This window comes from Myotis nattereri (genome assembly GCF_964212035.1).
Source record: "Myotis nattereri genome assembly, chromosome: 5".
NCBI classification, from domain to species: Eukaryota; Metazoa; Chordata; class Mammalia; order Chiroptera; family Vespertilionidae; genus Myotis; species Myotis nattereri.
This window is the reverse complement of record NC_138080.1, coordinates 73246637-73267234: the sequence shown is the minus strand read 5'-3', so window position 1 is coordinate 73267234 and position 20598 is coordinate 73246637. Positions and strand designations below refer to the sequence as shown.

At 42.2% G+C, this 20598-nt stretch overlaps 1 protein-coding gene across 1 annotated transcript in view; it reads right to left on the bottom strand.

Annotated features, from left to right (window-relative positions):
- Nucleotides 1–20598, bottom strand: part of TRRAP (transformation/transcription domain associated protein) — a 112617-nt gene that overhangs the window by 12338 nt on the left and 79681 nt on the right. The window contains exons 54-66 of the mRNA XM_081091181.1: nt 20060–20179; nt 19556–19843; nt 19257–19394; nt 18517–18629; nt 17950–18085; nt 14738–14929; nt 12651–12846; nt 11756–12021; nt 10206–10306; nt 5844–6045; nt 4453–4617; nt 1472–1562; nt 123–322 (exon numbers count right to left, since the gene is read on the bottom strand). Coding sequence (XP_080947307.1) covers nt 123–322; nt 1472–1562; nt 4453–4617; nt 5844–6045; nt 10206–10306; nt 11756–12021; nt 12651–12846; nt 14738–14929; nt 17950–18085; nt 18517–18629; nt 19257–19394; nt 19556–19843; nt 20060–20179 — 2208 coding nt within the window. The remainder of the gene's footprint in view (nt 1–122; nt 323–1471; nt 1563–4452; nt 4618–5843; nt 6046–10205; nt 10307–11755; nt 12022–12650; nt 12847–14737; nt 14930–17949; nt 18086–18516; nt 18630–19256; nt 19395–19555; nt 19844–20059; nt 20180–20598) is intronic.

The window sequence follows — 20598 nt, the reverse complement described above, 5'->3', positions numbered from 1 at the left end:
CAGACACTAACTCTTCGCCAGCTCTATCATTCAACTCAACAACAAACATGACCAGGCAGCTGACTGACCCTCACGTGGCCACGAAAGCATGTGGAACGACATTCGAGATCACATCCACGTACCTCTTCGTGCCAGTTTTCTCGGAACCAGACCATCTGATCGACGATGCCTTCCAGGGAAGACAGAAGGGTTGGGTGCAGTTCCCGCTGCATGTGCATGATTCGGCTGCAGCGCCACATGGGTGCTGTTGCTCTTATGGGCCCTGGATCTGATGCAGAATGGGACTGGTTACCCACTGAACTTGGCTGCTGCTGTCCAGAATCTGAGAGCAACACACACAACGCCAATGTCAGCGCAAACGGACCGAAGCTAGAGCTGGGTGCTCTAGAGGACCCCCCGGCCAAAGGAACACTGGTTCCCGCCGACGCTGACACACGAGGCGTCTCCCCAGGACGATGTGGGAGGACGCCCCGGTTCTCGGGAGAGGTGCTCTGAGGGACTCGGTACAGAGAATGTGACTGTCTACGGCCTGGCCTCAACTGGCTCGGCAGAGTGCATCCATGCTGGTGAGAAAGCAAGCGCGGCAGCATGCTGGCTGGGGAATCTGTGAGGCCGCACAAGTGTGCACTGTCCTCCCTCTTTTAACTTGACTCTACGTATAAACATTTTTGTTTACAATACATGCCTTGTACTGTAGCTCAAGAGTAGTTAAAAAGCAAGTCTACATTCTTCACCTGGGAAAGCCAAACCACATATAAAATGGTATTTTTGAAAAATATCATCACTTGCTATATGAGAAATGTTGTTAAAACCCACGAGCCCCATTTACCTAAGCTTCAGCTCACTTAGAATAAAAACATCTTAATTTTCAAATGATCAACACATGAATCCACCGAGGTGGGCCCAGGAGGTCAGGGCAGAAGTGTGCTGTGCAACCTCCTACCCACCCAGCTCGCTGGCAGGCGATGCTGCTGAAAAAGACTCTGGTCTCGCAGCATGCAAGTCTGGGTAGTAAAAATATTCTGAAGCAAACGATCCTTTAATTGTTTACAAAGCAGCATGCTTAGTGGGCAACTGGAACCATCAAATAAGTTATTTCTTTATATACAGCGACTACTCAATATAGATTTAAAACCTTATAGTAACTAACATTTACACTGCTTACCAGGATGTAGTTATACTAATTAGGTAAGTTACTTGTAATTATCTATAGCTAAAAATTTCATATGATTTCCACTTAAGGAACAAAGGTAAATGGACACCCAATTACATTATGGTAAAGAGGAACCATAAATTTCACTCAAGAGGATCAGGCTCTAGTTCTGGTCCCAAAATATTCTCTCTCTCACTGGCTAAAGACTGGCCCACGTGCTAGGAAGTCTGGGCAGGCGTGTCCACAGCCGACTGGATGGGAATGCCCCGTGGAACAAGCCCTCCACAGCCTGGCCAGCTGGCCCCGCCCGAGACATACCACTCTTGTAGCGTTCCCGCTGCTCTATTTTCAGAGTCAGGTACAGGGTCCGGATGGGAAAGTAGACTGCCTGGGGATACACGCGTCCGACCTGCTCAGAGACAGGGAGTAATGAAGAACACTGCTCACTGTTCTTCTGGATGAAGACACTTCGTATCAAAATAACTGATATAAATCATAAACGGGTGGCTGATCTACATTTGGACCAAGGAAGCAAATACTGACCTAACAGATGGGGCCAGATTAAACAGCAGGTAAAGCATCCAGTTAGCTTTAAAGACCCAGGAAAGATCAACACGGGGCATGCATTTCAGCAGTTCTGCATGGGGACCATTAATGACACAGAAACCATACTTTCACTTGATTCAGTAAGTCTCAGGAAGGCAAAATGCGTAAGTCCCTGAAACTCATTCAGGCAACCAAAGGAAAACACAAAAAGACACCAACCAATCAGCCTTCTATTTGGCCCAGTTCACGGGAAGTGTGAAATGATTCTAGCTGACAATTAGGCTTACCAGTGAATAACTTTACTCTGCATAACTGTAGCAAGGAGGAGATTTAAAGTTTTCTATTTACAGTTAGAAAAACCAGTTTTATCAAATTGGGGTTACAAGACTCCTTCAAAGAGCTGAGTAGATATTATCTCAATCTGGCACAGCCATGGGGTGGTTCAGCTAATGTACATTAAGAGATGTTCTATGAATGATAATACACATAGACCGAATCTACATCCTGAGAGATAAACCCCAAGCAAAATGCCAGTTTCCAGAAACACAGCTACCTCCTCTCAAGGAAAAAATAAAACCATTTCTGGGTAAAAAACAGATGATGCACCACATGTAAAAAGCCAAGTAAACTGACAAAATTATGAAATTATGAGTGGCGTGTTCCTAAGTGCTTGTCGACGATGCTCCTCATTCATGAAAAGTTACATGACTATCCTATATAATAAAAGCCTAATATGCTAAGTGTCCGGTCAACCAATCAAAGCATAATATGCTAATGATATGCTAAGGCCACTCAACTGCTATGATGTGCACTGACCACCAGGGGGCAGATGCTCTGACCAGTAGGTTAGCTTGCTGCTGGGGTCTGGCTGATCAGGACTGAGCGAGAAGGGCCGGACACGCCCTGGAGCCCTCCCACGGTCCCTTTCCTGCTGGCCAACCTCCTGCGTCTCTCCCTGGCCCTGATCATGCTCCAGTGGGTTCACTCGGCCTGGCCTGCATCTCTCAATATCCAGGACCCCTTGAGGGATGTCGGAGAGCCGGTTTTGGCCCAATCCTGCAGGCCAGGCCGAGGGACCTCACTGGTGACGAATTCATGCACTAGGCCTCTGGTAATTTTATAAAAGGAAGCACAAAAGTACTATATTCCAGACTGAGGTATCTTTAAGTTTCTACTGTTTGGGTCCTTCCCCTAATGTTTTCTCAGGACAGGAACATTCTGGAACCATTCTTAAATAATGGTAATGTAAGCCACCTGCCCGATGCCCTGTCACCAACCTCAGTGCACCCAACTTTAATTCTCTAACAGCCACAGCCAAACAACTCTACCAAGGGCAACAACCTCCACATGCATGGGAGAGTTTTACTCTGAGGGAAGCTCTCAAGACCTCCTGGCACAGACAGGAAATTGGTTATAAAATAGCAATCAGACACACATTTCACTGTGACCAGCTCTCAGCGTACTCACTAGTAATCTTACATTTTAAGAGAATCGTTATTCACAGTGGAGCCTTAGTTCTCGAATTTAATTTGTTTCTGAAGGCTATTTGAGAAGCAATTTGTTCGAAAACAGAATCATTTTTTCCCATTAGAAATAATATAGCCAAAACCGGTTTGGCTCAGTGGATAGAGCATTGGCCTGCGGACTGAAAGGTCCCTGGTTCAATTCCGGTCAAGGGCATGTACCTGGGTTGCGGGTATATCCCCAGTAGGAGATGTGCAGGAGGCAGCTGATTGATGTTTCTCTCTCATCGATGTTTCTAACTTTCTATCTCTCTCCCTTCCTCTCTGTAAAAAATCAATAAAACATATTAAAAAATAATAATAATAATATAAATTTGCTCCAGAGCCCCAAATGATTCCATACTTTAACCTTTCTTATATACAGTACATATCTAATATACTGTTTAATCTATAAACAAACACTTCTTTTCTTAGATTAATAGAACCACTCCTATTACCCTTAAATCACTTTTGGCACTCATGACAGGGGTGTCTTTCAGAAAGTCAGCATGTAGCATCTTTGCTTTTTCACATATCACTGCCTGTGAAATGCTATCACATGCTAACTACTTTTCATTTATCCAAATCAACCAGTTTTTCTACCTCTTCAATTGCCTGTGATCATTTAGCAACAGTAGCACTTCTGATGGCCTATATATGTTTTAAAATTGTGCTAATCATCCATTTCTAGCAACAAAAGCAATACATATACATATACATATACATATACATATACATATACATATACATATACATATACGTAGCATAAGTTACTGGGATGTTTAGCGGTAAACTGACTCGCATTCCCTCCTTTGCTCGTGGCCTGAGAGATACTTTTTGTCATGCTGAGGTATCAGCAAGAAAAGGTTGTCAGGTCTAGAACTGAAGTTGTGTTCAATAACCAAGACACTTATTCTGTGAACAACTTGGTCAAGAACTGAATTGTTCGAGATGGGAGATATTCAAGAACCAAGGTTTGACTGTATTTGCATCTTATGTAGCAACATGTTCAAGCAAAGGAATTACCACCTTAATACAGCAATGCTATAGCAGATTATTTCATTTCAACCCTGATATATTCTTCAATCACATTTAATTATGTTTTATTTAAAGTGATAGCTAGATGTGTATATGTTCCCACCACTTTGACTTATTTCCCATGCTTTGAGCATGCACATTTTCTTTCTGAAAAAAAAAAAAAGTGAAACAAAGACAATTTTTTTGTGAACAAAGACACCTTGTTAGTCTGACCTGGCTGATGAGGTTCAAAAGCAGCTTTCCTTCTGAGCCCACCAGGCAGGTGAGCAGCTGCGGGATCCAGGCCAGCCACTGGATGGGTGGCACACCAATGCAGTACTTGTCGACGGCATCTGCCAAAGTGTTTTTATCATCATCGAAACTTAAAAGCCACAGCACCTAGGGTAGAAGAAAAAATTCTAGAGTCGAATAAAAATTCTGAGGCCTTTAAAGTGACTTTTTCCAGCATTAAAATACCATATAGAGTTGTTTTGCTGGAAACATATCACCAAAGGGCCGACAATATTGCTAAACTTACCAGATAAATAAAACCAAAACCTAAAATAATTTTTGTTTAGAGTCAGCTTTAATGCCAATTATTAACTCATCCAATCAACTAGCTGGCGGTGGCCAGTGACCCTTAGGTGGATGGTGAGGGCCTGCCACCCTGCTAATTCACACCCATGATCGCACCAATACAAACTGGACTTTTGCTAAAAATCTCAAAGGAACGCCACCCTAGCATCAGGTAGGCCACAGGTTGGCAGCCCCGTGTCCAAGGATGTCTGAAACAATGACATCTAGAATAAGCAAATTTGGAGTCAGATATTTGGGTGGTTTCTTTGCCTCATGGAGTTTGTTTGTTTCTATAGTTGGCTGGAACTACTATGTGCTGCTGTACATTCCACATTTTGGCATCACCTCAAGGAATTCTAAAAAAATTCACACCTTTAACAAACAAAACAGGAAAGAAAAATAACTTATTCTTCAGTTTTCTGCAAGAATTAATCCTGGGCTATATTTATATGTTTTGTGGCAGGGATGAGGGACAAGAGGGAGCAACACTGAAGGACTCGCAAGCTGATGCCCATCACTGGGCACATGTCAAACTGCCAATCCTGTGCCCAGCACTATGCTGAGGCAACAAAGGATGAGAATGCCAGCAACCAGGATCTCGCCCTGTAGTGTGCGCAGAAACCACGGGACTCACCATGACCTGCGACTAGAGCTGACAGGCTCTATGACATGTGCACTGTCCCTGCAGGCGAGAGCAGAATCTAACAGGTATCTAGCAGGTAAGGGCTCCTTGCAGACCCCTCCTCAGGCGGCAGGAACCTCTGTCTAGTGTGAAATCCCACAGTGAACGCTGGACTTGAGACCTAAGACCCAGACCCCAGGCTTGGTTTTGCTGCGTAAATGCCCTGGGATCCCGAGTATGTCCAGGCCACAGTTTTCTCAGCTTTAAAACTGAAACAGGAAAGGTACTCTGAAGAGTTATAAAAATGGAGAGTTAAGGCATGAAATAAGCCTCTCACCCAGCATGAATTCGGAAGTAGCTGAAATGTCATCCAAACTTGAAGGCTACCAGACTGACCTCTGGTCAGAGCTAATTCTTTTGGCCTCACCTTGGCTAAGTATTTCCTTGATTTGCTCTCGTTCTGATGCCGGCATGCATGCAGGTAACAGGTAATGGCAGACACCCCGAGATGCAGCTGCCGCTCCTTCACGAAGATGTTCTCCAGGTAATCGCCCCACATGGCCCAAGCCTTCACCAGCACATCATGCATCTGCACAGCTGCAGAAAAGGCTTTGTTTGCTTCCTCAGACCTGTGAGGACACAAATCAAAACATTAATTTGGTTTTCTTTCCAGGTGAACGTCACATAAAAAAACCAACCATTTAAAAGTGAACAACGATTCAGTGGCGTTTAGTACAGTCATGCACTTTGGACATACAGGTCATGCAGCTACCACCTCCATGTATGTAGTGCCAAAACGTTTCACCATCCCAAAATAAAACCCCAGCCATTAAGCAACCTCTGGGGACCACCAATCTGCCTGCTGTCTCTATATAGATTTACCAATTCTTCATATTTCATGTTAAGGGAATCACACATTATGTGTCTGGCCTTTCACTTAGCATAGAGTGAAGCATGTATGAGTACTTTATTCCTTTTTATGACTAAATACTATTCCACTACCTGTATATGCCACATTTTGTTTACCCGTTCATTTGAGGTGTTTTAACATTCTAGCTACTTTAATAGTGCTGCTGTGAACATTCATGAGTAAGTACTCATTTTCAATTATTTTGGGTAATATACCAAGGAGTAGAACTGCTCCTATGTTTAATTTTTTGAGGAACTGCCAAAGTGTTTTCCATAGTGGCTGCACCATGTTAGTATCAAACCAACAATGTACAAGACATTAAAGAGAACTACGCATCATATCCCTTACTAATACAGATGCAAACATCCTCAGCAAAATATTAGCAAACCAAATCCAACAGCATATTTAAAGATTATGCACAGTGACCAAGTGGGATTTACCAGCAATGCAAGGCGTGATTCAATATACAAAAATCAATCCATACACTACACCACATTAACAGAATGAAGGAGAAACACATTGTCTCAGTTGATGAAGGAAAAGCATCTGACAAAATGCAACACCTTTTCATGATAAAAATGCTCAACAAACTAGGAAGAGAAGGAAACTACGTTAATATGATGAAGGTCATATATGAGAAACCCACAGCTAATAGCATACTCAATGCTGGACAATACAAAGTTTTCCTCTGAGAACTGGAACAAGACAAGGATGTCCATTTCCACCACTTCTACTTCAACTTAGTGCTGGAATTCTTAGCCAGAGCAAACAGGCATGCAGACTGGCAAGGAAAATGCTAACTATCTCTATTTGAAGATTACATGATCTTATATACAGAAAAACCTAAAGAACTATTATAGCAAAGTTGAAAAATACAAGATCAATATTTAAAATCCAGTTGTATTTCTATACCTTAGCAATGGACAATCTGAAAATAAAATTAAGAAAGCATTTTATACCATCAAAAGGAATAAAATATTTAAGAATAAAATTAACATAAGAAATGGAGGACCTGTACATTAAAAACTATAAAATATTGTTAAACGAAACTAAAGATGACCTAAGTAAATGAATCCTGTGTTCATGGATTGGAGATTTAATACTATTACCGTAGCAATACTGCCCCCCTAAAATTAATTTACAGATTCAGTGCAATCCCTGTCATAGTTTCAACTGCCTCTTTTTGCAGAAATAAATAACCTAAAATTAATATGGAAATGTAAGGGACCTAAAAAAACCAAAACAATCTTGAAAAATAGCAAACTGAGAGAATGCTTCCCAACTTCAAAACTTACTACAAAGCGAGCAGCAATCAAGGCAGTGTGGTCCTAGTGTAAGGGTGAAATACACACCAATGGAACAGAACTGTGTCCAGAAATAAAGCTATACATTTCTGATTAACTGATTCAAAGTTAAGGCCATTCAACAGGGGGAAAGAACAGTCTTCTCAACAAATGGTGCTGGGAACAACACGATATACACATGCAAAAGAATGAATTTTGGACAACTACCCTCATGCAATATTAAAAAATTAACTCAAAATGGATTAAAGAGAGAAATGTAGGAGCTAAACCTGTAAGACTCATAGGAGTAAATGCACATGACCATGACCTTGGGTTAGGCAATGGTATCTTAGATATGAAACCAAAAGTACAGGCAACAACAACAAAAATTTGATAAATTGGACTCATCAAAATAATAAACTTTGTGCATTAAAGACACTATCAAGAAAGTAAAAAGATCGCTTATACAATATGAGAAAATATGATGTATTTGAAGGAAACATATCCAGACATGTAATAATTAGAACTCAACAATAAGTCAAATACACAAATAAAAAATGGGAAAAGTAACTGAATAAATATTTGTATAGAAAAGATATATAAATGACATAGAAGCACCTAAAAGATGCTAAACATCCTTAGTCATTAGAAAAATGCAAAGTAACCATAATGAGATTCCACTTTATACTCAGTGGGACAGCCATAATCAGAAAAATGGAAATTAACAAGTGCTGGCAAGGAGGTGGAGAAACTGGAAACACAGACTATCCTGGTGGGAATGAAAATGGAGCACCTACTGTAGAAAAAGGGCAGTTTCTCAGAAAGATAAAGAAGTACTGCCCTGGCCAGTGTTTCTCAGTGGTTAGAGTGTTGGCCCATGTACCAAAGGATTGTGGGTTCGATTCCCAGTCAAGGGCATGTACCTGGGTTGCAGGTTCGATCCGCCACCCTGGTCAGGGTTCGTGCAGGAAGCAACCACTCAGTGTGTCTCTCTCACATTGATGCTTCTCTTTCTGCCCCTCTCCCTTCTACTTTCTCTAAAACTCAATGGAAAAAAATATCTCCAGGTGAGGATTAACCAAAAAAAAGATAAAGAAATACCATGTAACCCATCAACTCCACTCCTGAGTATATACCCAAGAAAACTGAAAACATGCTCACACAAAATCTTTTACATGAATGCTCACAGCAGCATTATTCATAATAGCTGAAAAGTGGAAACAACCCAAATGTCAATTGTTGAATGAATAAATAAAATGTAGGAATATACAATGAAATAGTATTCAGCCATGAAAAGGAACAAAGCACTGATACATGCTATAACATGAATGAACCTAAAAAACATGTGAAAAAGCCAGATTCAAAAGGTCACATTATATATGATTCTGTTTATATGAAATGTTGACAATAGGCAAATCACAGAGACACAAAGTAGATTAGTGGCTGTCAGAGGACAAAGGAAGAGACTGCTAACAGGTATGGGGTTTCATGTGAATTTAAAACAGATTTTAAGAGGATAAAACCCTTTTATCTTGACAAACTCGCTTTTATTTAAAAACTAGAGGTCCGGTGCATGAAATTTGTGCACTGCGGGGGGGGGGTGTCCCTCAGCCCAACCTGCACCCTCTCACATTCCAGGAGCCCTCGGGGGATGTCCAATTGCCAGGTTAGGCCCATTCCCAGGGAGCAGGCCTAAACCGGCAGTTGGGCATCCTTAGCACTGCCATGGAGGCAGGAGAGGCTCCCGCCACTGCTGCTGTACTCGCCAGCTGGGAGTTCAGGTCAAGGTCCTGTGGGAGTGCACTGACCACCAGGGGGCAGCTCCTGTGTTGAGCGTCTGCCTCCTGGTGGTCAGTGCACATCATAGCAACCGGTCATTCCACTGTTCAGTCAATTTGCATATTAGCCTTTTATTATATAGAAGAATAAGCTTAATGCAACCCCTATAACTGAAAATGTGAAAGGTGGGTTTTATAGCTCTATATATGGCAACAGGTAGCATCTTGTAAGTATACGTAATTTATATATTTTATAAAATTTCACCTGATATTCATTTCTCTAAAACAGGGTTTAGCTACCTTTTTCTGTAATGGACCAGTAAGAAAACGGGTTAGGCTTTGCAGGCCATATAATTTCTGTCACAACTCAACTCTGTGGCTATATTGTGAACAGCCATAGACACGTCAGAGGTGTGGGTGTGCTCCAATATGTCATTTACAAATCCAGACACTGGCTGGATTTGGCCTGTAGGCCATAGATGACTGACACCTGCTCTAAAATAAGAAGCATCTCCATAAAAGGGATCAACTCTGTGCCCCAATGGCATGCTGAGAAAATGGAGAGATGAATACATGTTATCAGCCGTTCTGTTTTCAAGCAACTCCTTTTTAAAAAGCTTTTAAAGTACACATCAAACTGGCTTATCAATCAGTTGGAAGTTACTCTCTCTGCAGAGATATAACACCTGAAACATCACACCTGACAACTATCACCGAATCATACCAATTTCAAGCTTGACATTCACATCGGCTTCAAGTAATAAATAACCAAAGTTGTTGAGTTTTACTCTTACTTTCCTCCCATGTAACATACATACTTGTTAATCTGAGCCAAGAACATTCCCTTCAGTGCATAAAATTCAGCTGTCATCTCTTTTGTGAAGTATTTTAAGTTTGTAGATTCTATAACTTCAAGTCCCTGTTTTTAAAAAAAAATGTAGAAAAAGTCCTTGAAATTTTTATACAACAAATTCATTAAAATATTAATCTAACTAATATATCCTAAAGGTCATTGACAAATGTACTTTAAATTGACAACAGATTTGCCTACCATGAATATCTATTGACAAGTAGTATTTAAACTGAATCACTAAATGTTAATTCAGGTTCTAGACCAGGTGTGGGCAAACTTTTTGACTCGAGGGCCACAATGGGTTCTTAAACTGGACCGGAGGGCCGGACAAAAGCATGGATGGAGTGTTTGTGTGAACTAATATAAATTCAAAGTAAACATCATTACATAAAAGGGTACGGTCTTTGTTTTTTTTAGTTTTATTCATTTCAAACGGGCCGGATCCGGCCCGCGGGCCGTAGTTTGCCCATGGCTGTTCTACACACATTAAGGGTATTATTTTATACTAGAGATCCAGTGCATGGATTTGTGCATTGGTGGAGTCCCTCACCTGGCTTGTGCCCTCTTGCAATCCAGGACCCCTTGGGAGATGTCAGAGAGCCGGTTTCAGCCTGATCCCCGCAGACCAGGCTGAGGGACCCCACCGGTACACGAATCTGTGCACTGGGCTTCTAATATGCATATAAGATCTTTAATCTCTTCTGCCCCCCCCTCCCCCCTTCTCCCTGAGATTCATCAGTCTGTTCCATCTTTCCATGCCTGTGGTTTCCACTTCTGCACTGAGCATCTGCCCCCTGGAGGTCAGTGCACATCATAGCTACTGGACAGTCAGTTGGTGAGTTGGCCGGTTGCTTAGGCTTTTATATATATAGATGCCTATCGCTTCTCGGCCTTTTGGCTAAGATCAAGTGTATATAGATGCCTAAACAGTTTATTGATTTTATTAATATTCCTCTGAATATAGCCAATATCTACATTACAATATCCTACTTCTGCAGTCTAATTTTTTCCTTAAATACATTAACCAAGTACACGATAGAACAGAGATGATAAAATGTAATTCAAATACTCTAGTGGTGCCCTGGCCAGTGTGGCTCAGTTGGTTGGATCATTGTCCTGTACACCAAAAGGTAGCAGGTTTAATTCCCAGTCAGGGAACATTCCCAGGTTGCAGGCGCAGGTTTTTGATTCCTGGTTGGGGCGCATACCTGAGTCAACATTCAATGTTTCACTCTCACTTCAATGTTTCTCTCTCTCTCTCCTCTCTCCCTCTCCCTAAAATCAATAAAAGCATGCCTCAGGTGAGGATTAAAACATATATATGTATTCACTCAAGTGCTTTCCTTTCCTTTTCTTGTTCAGGAAGATCTGCTTCCCTACTAAGGCTGTATTTGTTGAAAGTTCTAACCCTCCTTCCCTACTGTCTGAACCAGGAGTTCCATGTGGACACTCCTACCCTTCTTTACTGGACCTGCTGGGCACAGGGGCAGGCACCAGGCACTGATGGCACTCTACCTGCATACACTCGTTTTTCCCCATGACTCCAGCCAGTTGGAGGTAGCATTTGACTTGCTGTCGGATCTTCTGGAAGCAATCCACGATAGGAACAGTTGGAATAGTATGAATACGACTTAATATATCCAGAGCTACATTGACCAGTCCTTGTTTCCGGGCAATTTTTCCATACTGGATGATTGCTGAAGCTGATGCATGAACTCCAAGCATAGCATTATTGGAACTTGGATCATGCTGAGAACTATTTTCATACGCAGTTACAATAGCTAGAGAGCAAAGAAATGAGTTATTAGTCCATGCCAAACATTTTCCAAGTGTCCCACAATAAGGCTTAAGTAAAAAATGAAAACAAACACACACGGCTTATGAAGATGGGAAGCTCTGTAATAAATTCTTGTTACTTTTCCTTGTATTTTATATCAAAAGGAAGATATAAAAAGCACTAACTATTGAGTGTTACCATCGTGGCTAACTAAATCATGAAGGCTGCTCTAAACAGATGTCTGGCAGGTTGAGTGTATGAGCAGAGGGGACCAGAAAACTGGAGAAGGCTACACACACAGCCACCTAGGAGCAGTTCTTCGTGGGAGGTAAGGGGTTGTGTTGAAAACAAAGAGCCACAACCCAGAGCTCTGATCACACTGGCCTGAGCCCCTGATGCAAGAAGCAGTGTCAAGCAGCACTTCCGTTCCAGCTAGAAAAAATTTAACAGGTAGAAAAATCCTTCCCATCTTTCACCACCTTCACCTTTGTCTCACCATACCACCACCATCTCCCATACCCACCAAAAATCAGAAAATCTGGTAAAAGAAATAAAAAACCAAGACATGAAACCAGAACAGTGGGGTGTCTGGGAAATTACATGATGAATGCATGCCGGACCAGGTAGGTTTACCCTGGTAATGATGCTGCCGCCACATGAAGACGCTGCTCCAGTGGGACAAGTCGTCGGACACAATGGGCAGCCTGTTCCTCCAGGTCTTTACCACCGTCTTCATGTCGTGCAGGCTGTTGTTCCTTCCCAGGTTGGTCGGCTGTAAACCTGCATTTATTTGCGCAGCTTCCTGAAGTTCAATGATTTGCTGGGCGGCCTGAATGAAACCAACATAAGATTCCATAGTAAGCGTTATATCAAAGATCACATGAGAAAATAAACCAGAGTCAATCAGGAATCAGATTGATTGTAAAGATCTCACAAATCTATTATGAAAGAAAGCACTCTGACTTCTACAGACACCTTAGATTGCACATTTAACTCATTTTTCACCTCCAACACTGCTCTCCTGATCCCAATTTTAAAACCTCAGCTCTGTGGCCACTGCGAGACAGGAGATGGGAAGAAGAATGGTGTAGATACCAAAGTTGCTGGTTCTATTTTCTCTTTGGGCTGGTACAGACATTTTCAATCACGTGTCTTATGAGTCTGTATAGTTTACTACTTTTTAAACCTTAGATGTGTTGCTAGCTCCAAACTTCTGGTGCCATCTCCTTACTGAGAGAGCCCTGGCCACAATTTTGAGTCTATCCAAATTCTACCCATTAAGATCCACCTTCCCCTCCCACAGGAATTTTAAAAATAAAAATTAATAAAATAAAAAGAAGCACTTCTCGCCCTGACTGGTGTAGCTTGGTTGGTTGGAGTGTCATCCCATGTACCAGAAGGTCACGGGTTTGATTCCTGGTCCGGGCACATACCTAAGTTGCGGGTTTGATCCGGGGTATATATAGGAGGTAATTGATTGATGTGGCTACATAAGTTGTGGTACATTTACACAATGGAATACTATGCTGCTATAAAAAAGCTCTTACCCTTTGAGACAGCATGGATGGATCTGGAGAGTATTATGCTAAGCCAAATATGTCAGTTGGAGAAAGACAAATATCACATGACCCATTTATATGTGGAATCTAATGAAATAAACTGACAAACAAAATAGGGCCAAAAAAAAAAAAAAAAAAAATAGGGCCAGAGGAATGGATGCATGTAACAGAATAACAGATCTCAGGTGGGGATGAGGAGGACAAGATTAACCAAAGAACATATATGCATATATGCATAACCATGGACACAGATAATAGTATGGGGAAGACCTGGTGTGGGGTGGGGTGGAGGAGGGCAAAAAGGGAGAAAATGGGAGACATCTGTAATACTGACAATTAAAAAAAAAAAAAAAAAAACATTTGAGACCCATTTTGAAGGAAAACAGAGCAAGTCCTGATATTGAGGAGGACCGAAAGGAATGAAGGAGATACTCTGAAGTTCTAAGCCTGGATACATGAATTAACCAGATAACTCTTTTTTGGTTAACTACTGAAAGTATTTTTGTCAAAATTCATCTTTCCTACACTACAATTTGACAATCATTATTAAAATTAAAAATATTAATAACAAAAAGCAAATAAACAAACCAAAAAAATATATCCTCCGCCTGGCTGGTGTGGCTCTGTGTTTGAGCATCAAACTACAAAGCAGGAGGTCACAGTTCAATTCCCCGTCAGGGCGCATGCCCTGGTTGCATGCTTGATCCCTTGTAGGGGGTGTGCAGGAGGCAGGCGATCAATGATTCTCTCTCATCATTGACTCTTCTTTCTCTCTCTCCCTACTTCTCTGAAATCAATTTAAATATATAAAAGTTTCAGAGAATGACAGACCTTTCGAACTGAACAGTGGCATCACACTGATGGTGGGATAGTGGGCACTAAATAAAATTCGTAAAGCAAAAATTCAAATCATCAAAATCACTCCTGAGGATATCTTCTGTCACTTAAATCCCTTGGAAGTTCCAAAAATGAGAAGCAACATTTTAGTCTACATTTTCACTCTGCCTTCCTTCCACTGAGGATGCGTTTAAGTGGGAAAGGACAAGACAAGAAGGAGTTTCCTCTCTGCCATCCAGTTCAGTTTACAGATCTACGCCTGGACAAGCTGTTCTCTGCTATGAGGGCCCATGAGGCTGCTCACATTAATGTACCATAACCCACCTGGAGAAGAGGCGTGTGCACATGGGACACCACGTGAGGCAAGCGCCGCCACTCCCGGATGGCCAAGCTGCTGGCCATTTCCACCAGGCGTTCGATGAAGCTGAGCTGCTGCTCCTCAGGATGGCAGATAGCCAAGTATCCACGGTACATGTTGACCTTCCAAGCCATCTCCTTGGGACAACTTACCTCTACCTGGTAATAAAGAACATTACATAGGAAGCTATGGGTATTCTTCCTCTCAGTAGAAAGAGTCAAAAAGGAAAGTCAATGTATTTTTGTAGTCAAAGCAATAAGCAGAAATTAAGCTATAAACAGACATTTCTTTTATTTAGAGAAGTCATACATTTCAACTACTTTTTCTGGATACTCTCCTTTTCCAAATACCAGTCCGTGGCCAATCTCTCTAGTTACAAAAATATGCCACAGGCTCCTTATTTTAAGGTATCAGTGGTGCCAATAAGGGCAAACTAATCACCACTGCTACTACAGATGAGATTAGCCACCATCACTTGGCTACAAAGTTACCCAGTGAAGTCCAAAATATTAAACACATGTTCATCTCCACTCTGACAAATACTAGTGAAATTATGAACTTTTCCTAATTTAACTCTTACTCTGGGAAGTTAATCTGTAACCCTAACCCTTGCTCCCGCACACACAGCTACAGCTGGGTAAAGGATCCTCGTGAGTCCCTAAGCCCATGTGCTTGCTCACCACCTTTGAGAGAAAGCATTAGAACTCATCACATGTTATCAATCTCATATAGAGCATTTAAATGATAAAAAATTAAAGTCTCAAAAATAATCTCTGTATATAAGAAGATAAAAGGCTATCTCTGCTGAAGGAATTGCATACGACTTGCTGTAACAAAATCAAGAAACATTCATTGTTAAGCACCTTTAGGAAGTAACAATAAAAATTATACACATTTTAGTGCCTTAATGCTCTTTGCCCAAATGATGTAATAATAAATGCCGTCCTGTATTTTATACCTTGGCTTGTTTTGACTTCTTACTCTTTCAAAAATCATTCACCTTCTTGAGCTGGCCAATGGTTCTCAGTGGCTAGAGTATCAACCCACACACCAAAGGGTTACAGGTTCAATTCCAGGTCAAGGGCACATAACTGGGTTGCAGGTTAGATCCCCAGCCACAGTTGGGGCATGTGCAGGAGGCAACCAATCAATGTGAGACACACTGCCGTTTCTTTCTCTCTCTCTCTTGCACTCGAGCTCTCTCTCTCCCTCCCCCTCTCTCACTCTTTAAAAGAATCAATGGAAAAAAATATCCTCGGGTGAGGATTAACAAAAAAATTAAAATTCACATTCTTGACCCCTCAGATCTCAACAACCCAGTGATGAAGAAATTCAGGAAGGCAAACTTGTGAACACATCTGCTTCTAACATGATCGTCTAAAATTATACCAATCTCACATTTTCTGGACTTAAACACTAATTAACAGGCATTTTTCTTTTTTTTTGGCAATTACAACACCTATCCTCTGTAACACTAATAGCAAAGGCATCTCTTTTCATTTCTCATCACTGAAAAAAATTAACCCATCTATTAAATCACACCAAGAAATGGACTATTGCAAGAAGTCCTATAATCGGAATGCACAGGAATAAAAAGGTAAGTTGTTTTTTTCCTTTTAAATATTGGCAAATAATCACTCAGAATGTTTGTATACTTTGAGCTTTTTTCTAATCAGCAAATGCCTTACAATTTTGGGAAAATAATCAAGATTTTTTTCTTGAAAAAGAAATTCATTTGTCAGACCTATTGGCAGTATAACACTGCACATATCCAACTAAGTGAAACCTTGAAAAGATTTTATTTTTTTGTTTTCTGATTAATCCTTACCCAAGGAGATTTTTTCCATTGAGTTTTAGAGTGGAAGGGAGAGGGAGAGACAGAGAGAAAAACATTGATGTGAGAGAGACACATCGACTGGTTGCCTCATGCACTCAGATTGAGCCTGCAACCAAGGTACGTGCCCTTGACCGGAATCGAACCTGGGACCCTTCAGGCCAAGGGCCAACGCTCTAACCACTGAGCAAAGTGACTGGTTATTTCTCAGAGTAATACAAGCTCCCTGCATCAGATGAGTGATTTCCCAGATCCCAACCTGAAAGTCAAGACTTGGCCTCTATAACCACAATATGTTTAGCAGTTTGTGACTATTTCAGTTCTTCCATCTTTTGCATTTTGTTAAAGGAACGTTAGTCATGAAATAAGTGCTGTAGTCTCAATAAAGTTTAAAATGTTAGGTTCATCATTTCAAAGAAAGGGGCCTACGATCTCAATGTGTTTCTGTGGCTTCCACGTTAAGAGTAAAGAAAATCGCTGGCATGAATGTAAGAAAACCCAGTGAGTAAAAGGGTAGGCGAGAATGGGATGACACCATTTCCTTCCCCTAAGCTCCATTACATGAACACCACACAGAAAGACCAAAAGCTGGCAGGGACAGGGGCTGAGGGAGCATACGATGGACGAGCACAGAGGCAGGGAAAAATAAAGAGCAATGAGAATGGCTGCATCCGGAGACAATAATAAGGCAGCAACAATGTGTTGTGGGGTCAGATGGTACACAGGCTACACTGTCCAATCGCTTTTGATGCCCAGTGGGAGAAAGGGAACTATACTCGTGTGCCACTCTCCCATCATGCACCCAATCCCTCTGGATGGAGTTTAAGTTTTGTAATGTGGAGCTCAACCAAGTTAATAAATCAACTTCACTTACACTATACCACCATCACTTCCACAATACAAAACGTGCTTTGAATAGAAGACTGGTTCATTCTCCAAACTTTTACTGACAGCCACGCCCTGGAGTTGTAGGAGTCCCCTTTGCTGTACTCAGTTCTACAGCTGTGCTTCGGCCCATCAACTCCACCAGTAAAACTGACTCTTCTTCCAGATTTCTCCAAGTTCTATTCATTTACACTTAGAATCCAAGGCCTCCACAACTGATACTTATTATTATAATTGAATGATAAACTAACAATTTATAATTTAACTCAAATTCAGAAAAGGTGTTAGAGATATCCAAAATGCATTCTTGCTTCCCAAAAGTTATCTTGATCTGCCAAAATTCCCAGGTTGTTCTAAGTGAAGAGAAATCTCCACAGAAATGCATGGCTTTGGCAAAAGGAACCCACGCAGCTGTGGGAACATAACCTGAGACTGTAGTGGTCAGGAGGGAGGTCTCACCTGCACCAACGCCTCCTTCATGGCTGTCCAGTTAGACACGCGCCAAGCACACTCCAGGACAAGGTAAGGGTTTATGTGACCTTTGGACTGGCCGTACTCCGTCAAGGCTTCCCACTGGTTCAATTCCTTAGAGCACCTGGAAGACCAGGGATTTGGGAAGTTCAGTTACCAACAAACCAACAGATTCAGAAAGCACGGGGATAGCCGTTTATTTCCATTCCACAGAAGAAAAGCCTTCTTCCCCCAAGAGAAGAGTGGGCTTCTGTGGGAGGAAGGCTTGGTCCACCTGCCCTCTGGAAGAAACTGCTCCTGAAACTCCAGAACCGCCCACTGCACAGCGGAGAGCTCAGAGCACCAGAGCAGGGGAGAGGCAGGAATCAGTTTCTCCAACAGACATTTTTAATTACTCAAGTCTTTAAAAGTGTTCGTAGATTTGTTTGTTCTTATCTCGATGGAGCCATGAAGAAAGTAGCAAAGTTCCCTTTTAAAAACACTCATTATTAGAACATTTCAGAGATCTGTCACAGGTTCCCTTAACTGGCAGGAAAACATCCCTGTCCGGCTTACCGAATCCAGTGGTCCTCCCAGAGCTGGTATTCTGGGAAAATAGCAGGGGATGCATTGCTCCTCTCATGCTCTTTTTTGGCTTTATCCATTGCCTTCTCATAGGACTCTTGTGCCTAAAGAAGTTGACAATGCTGTCAAACTGTTGTTCGGGCAACTTCCCACAGCTGGTGCTCAATGGGCAAGTTGGGTCACAGACCCAAGAGCACCTGACACTCTCCTCTACAATCACTTGACCCGGGAATCTCCTATTCTCAGAGCAGAGAGGAGGGAAGGAGGAGAACGGAGGGTGCGCCGTTCCCACACAGAATGGAGAGGGAGGCTGCCGGCCCAGGATGAGCCACTCTGTCCTGCAGCAATAAGAGCAGAGGCCACAGCCCATACCTGTGCACTGTGCCCTTGGCCCGCCCATGCCACACTGAAAGGACAGGCACGAAGGTTAAAATTTAAACACAGAAGGCCATCCGCCTTCCACTTCCAATAGGGTCAATGAGTGCCCGTAAAAACCACCCACATTAGCTTCTACTGGCAAAGGATTTAGGGCTGAACGTTTAATAAGTTCTTGTCATATACTTCCTGTTTCTCTAAGCTGAATCTTCAAAGGGCCTTTATGTGTAGAACAAGTGCTTCAAGTAAAACAGTAAACCTCTTATGTGAATGTGAACTGACTTGAGGACACTATAATATTGTAATATTACAATACATAACATAACCATGCATCCCATTCACTGGACAGTGGCTACCTGCTCAAAGAATCCATGCTGTTCGTAAGCAACAGCAGTTGCTGTCTCGGAATACTTGCAACGCTTCTGCCACAAACCAGCCCACATATCTTCCTCTTGTAACAAAGAGTAAAGTTCTGCAAGGGAATCCAGTATCTCCTGAAAACACAGATCATGGTTTTTAAGAACCCACGACAAATACTTTTTTTCCAATAAAGCAACTTCACTGTGCTAGAACTTAAAATCACTTGGGAGATGTATATTGAGACCATGATGTCATTGGCAAGGAAGATGTAATTAACACATTGGGGGTGCCTCACCTGCTGAGGTGGAGTTATGCTCTCCTGCTCATAAAATTCCGTTGTTTGCTTTGGCTTAATCTGCAGACTCAGACCTTTTTCAAAAGCCTGGTGCTCTAGCATTAATGTGGAGCGGAACCAAAGGTTGTGTGTTTTCCCCAAGTACTTCAGAACGCAGGGTCTGATGGGGATCGGAGGGACACACTGGGACATGGCTTCCACGAAGCAGTTCAGTGCGCTGGGCTGACAATCCCGCTGCACCTGGTGACTGCCACTGCACAGGAACGGGCTAATCTCACCAGCTAGCGCCTAAAACCAAAGATCATGTTAATTCAGGTCTCCCTTCAAAAAGTCAACATGTTTTGACTCACACAGCATCTGTAAGTATTTTTAATAATTGACTCTTAGATAACAGTCAATAGTTTTTCTTCATCCTTTGAAACATAATCAAGATTACTTTGTCAGAAATACTTATTGAAAGCTAAGACTATATTTCCCAAAACAGAAATTTAAGAATATACTCACATGCTGCTGTCGGTCAGATAGAATTTTCCACAATCTGGGAAAAAGCTGGACCCAGGTCTTCTCGGCCAGTGTGGTGGAAATGTGGCACAGCTGGACGAAGGCGCTGAGCAGGGCCCCAGTCTACAAACAGAAAAGAGGTCAGTGAGCCCGACATGGCCTGTGCTAAACCTCCGGCCCGCAGCTGCCTCACACACCCACGCTCAGGAGGCTCTGCAGGCCCACTGCTCCACTTCCAAACTCGCCACGGTCTGAGCAGTATCACGTCACAGTGAAAAGATTCTCAGCACAGCGACCAACCCATCTGGCCTCCGCAGCCAAGCACAGACATGGGTGAGGGCTCATCAGTGACACGCCTTCATTTTCTAACTTTAAGGACATTTCCAAACATGCTAACACTGAAAGTACACATGAGTGGTGCACAAGCAAAGGCCACTGAAAATATAAAAGGGGAAATACAAAAGGCACACGCATATGAGGTAAGTTATATGCCAATGGTACAATTCCGAAGAACAAATCAAGGGCCCGGAAAGTTCAGAGTC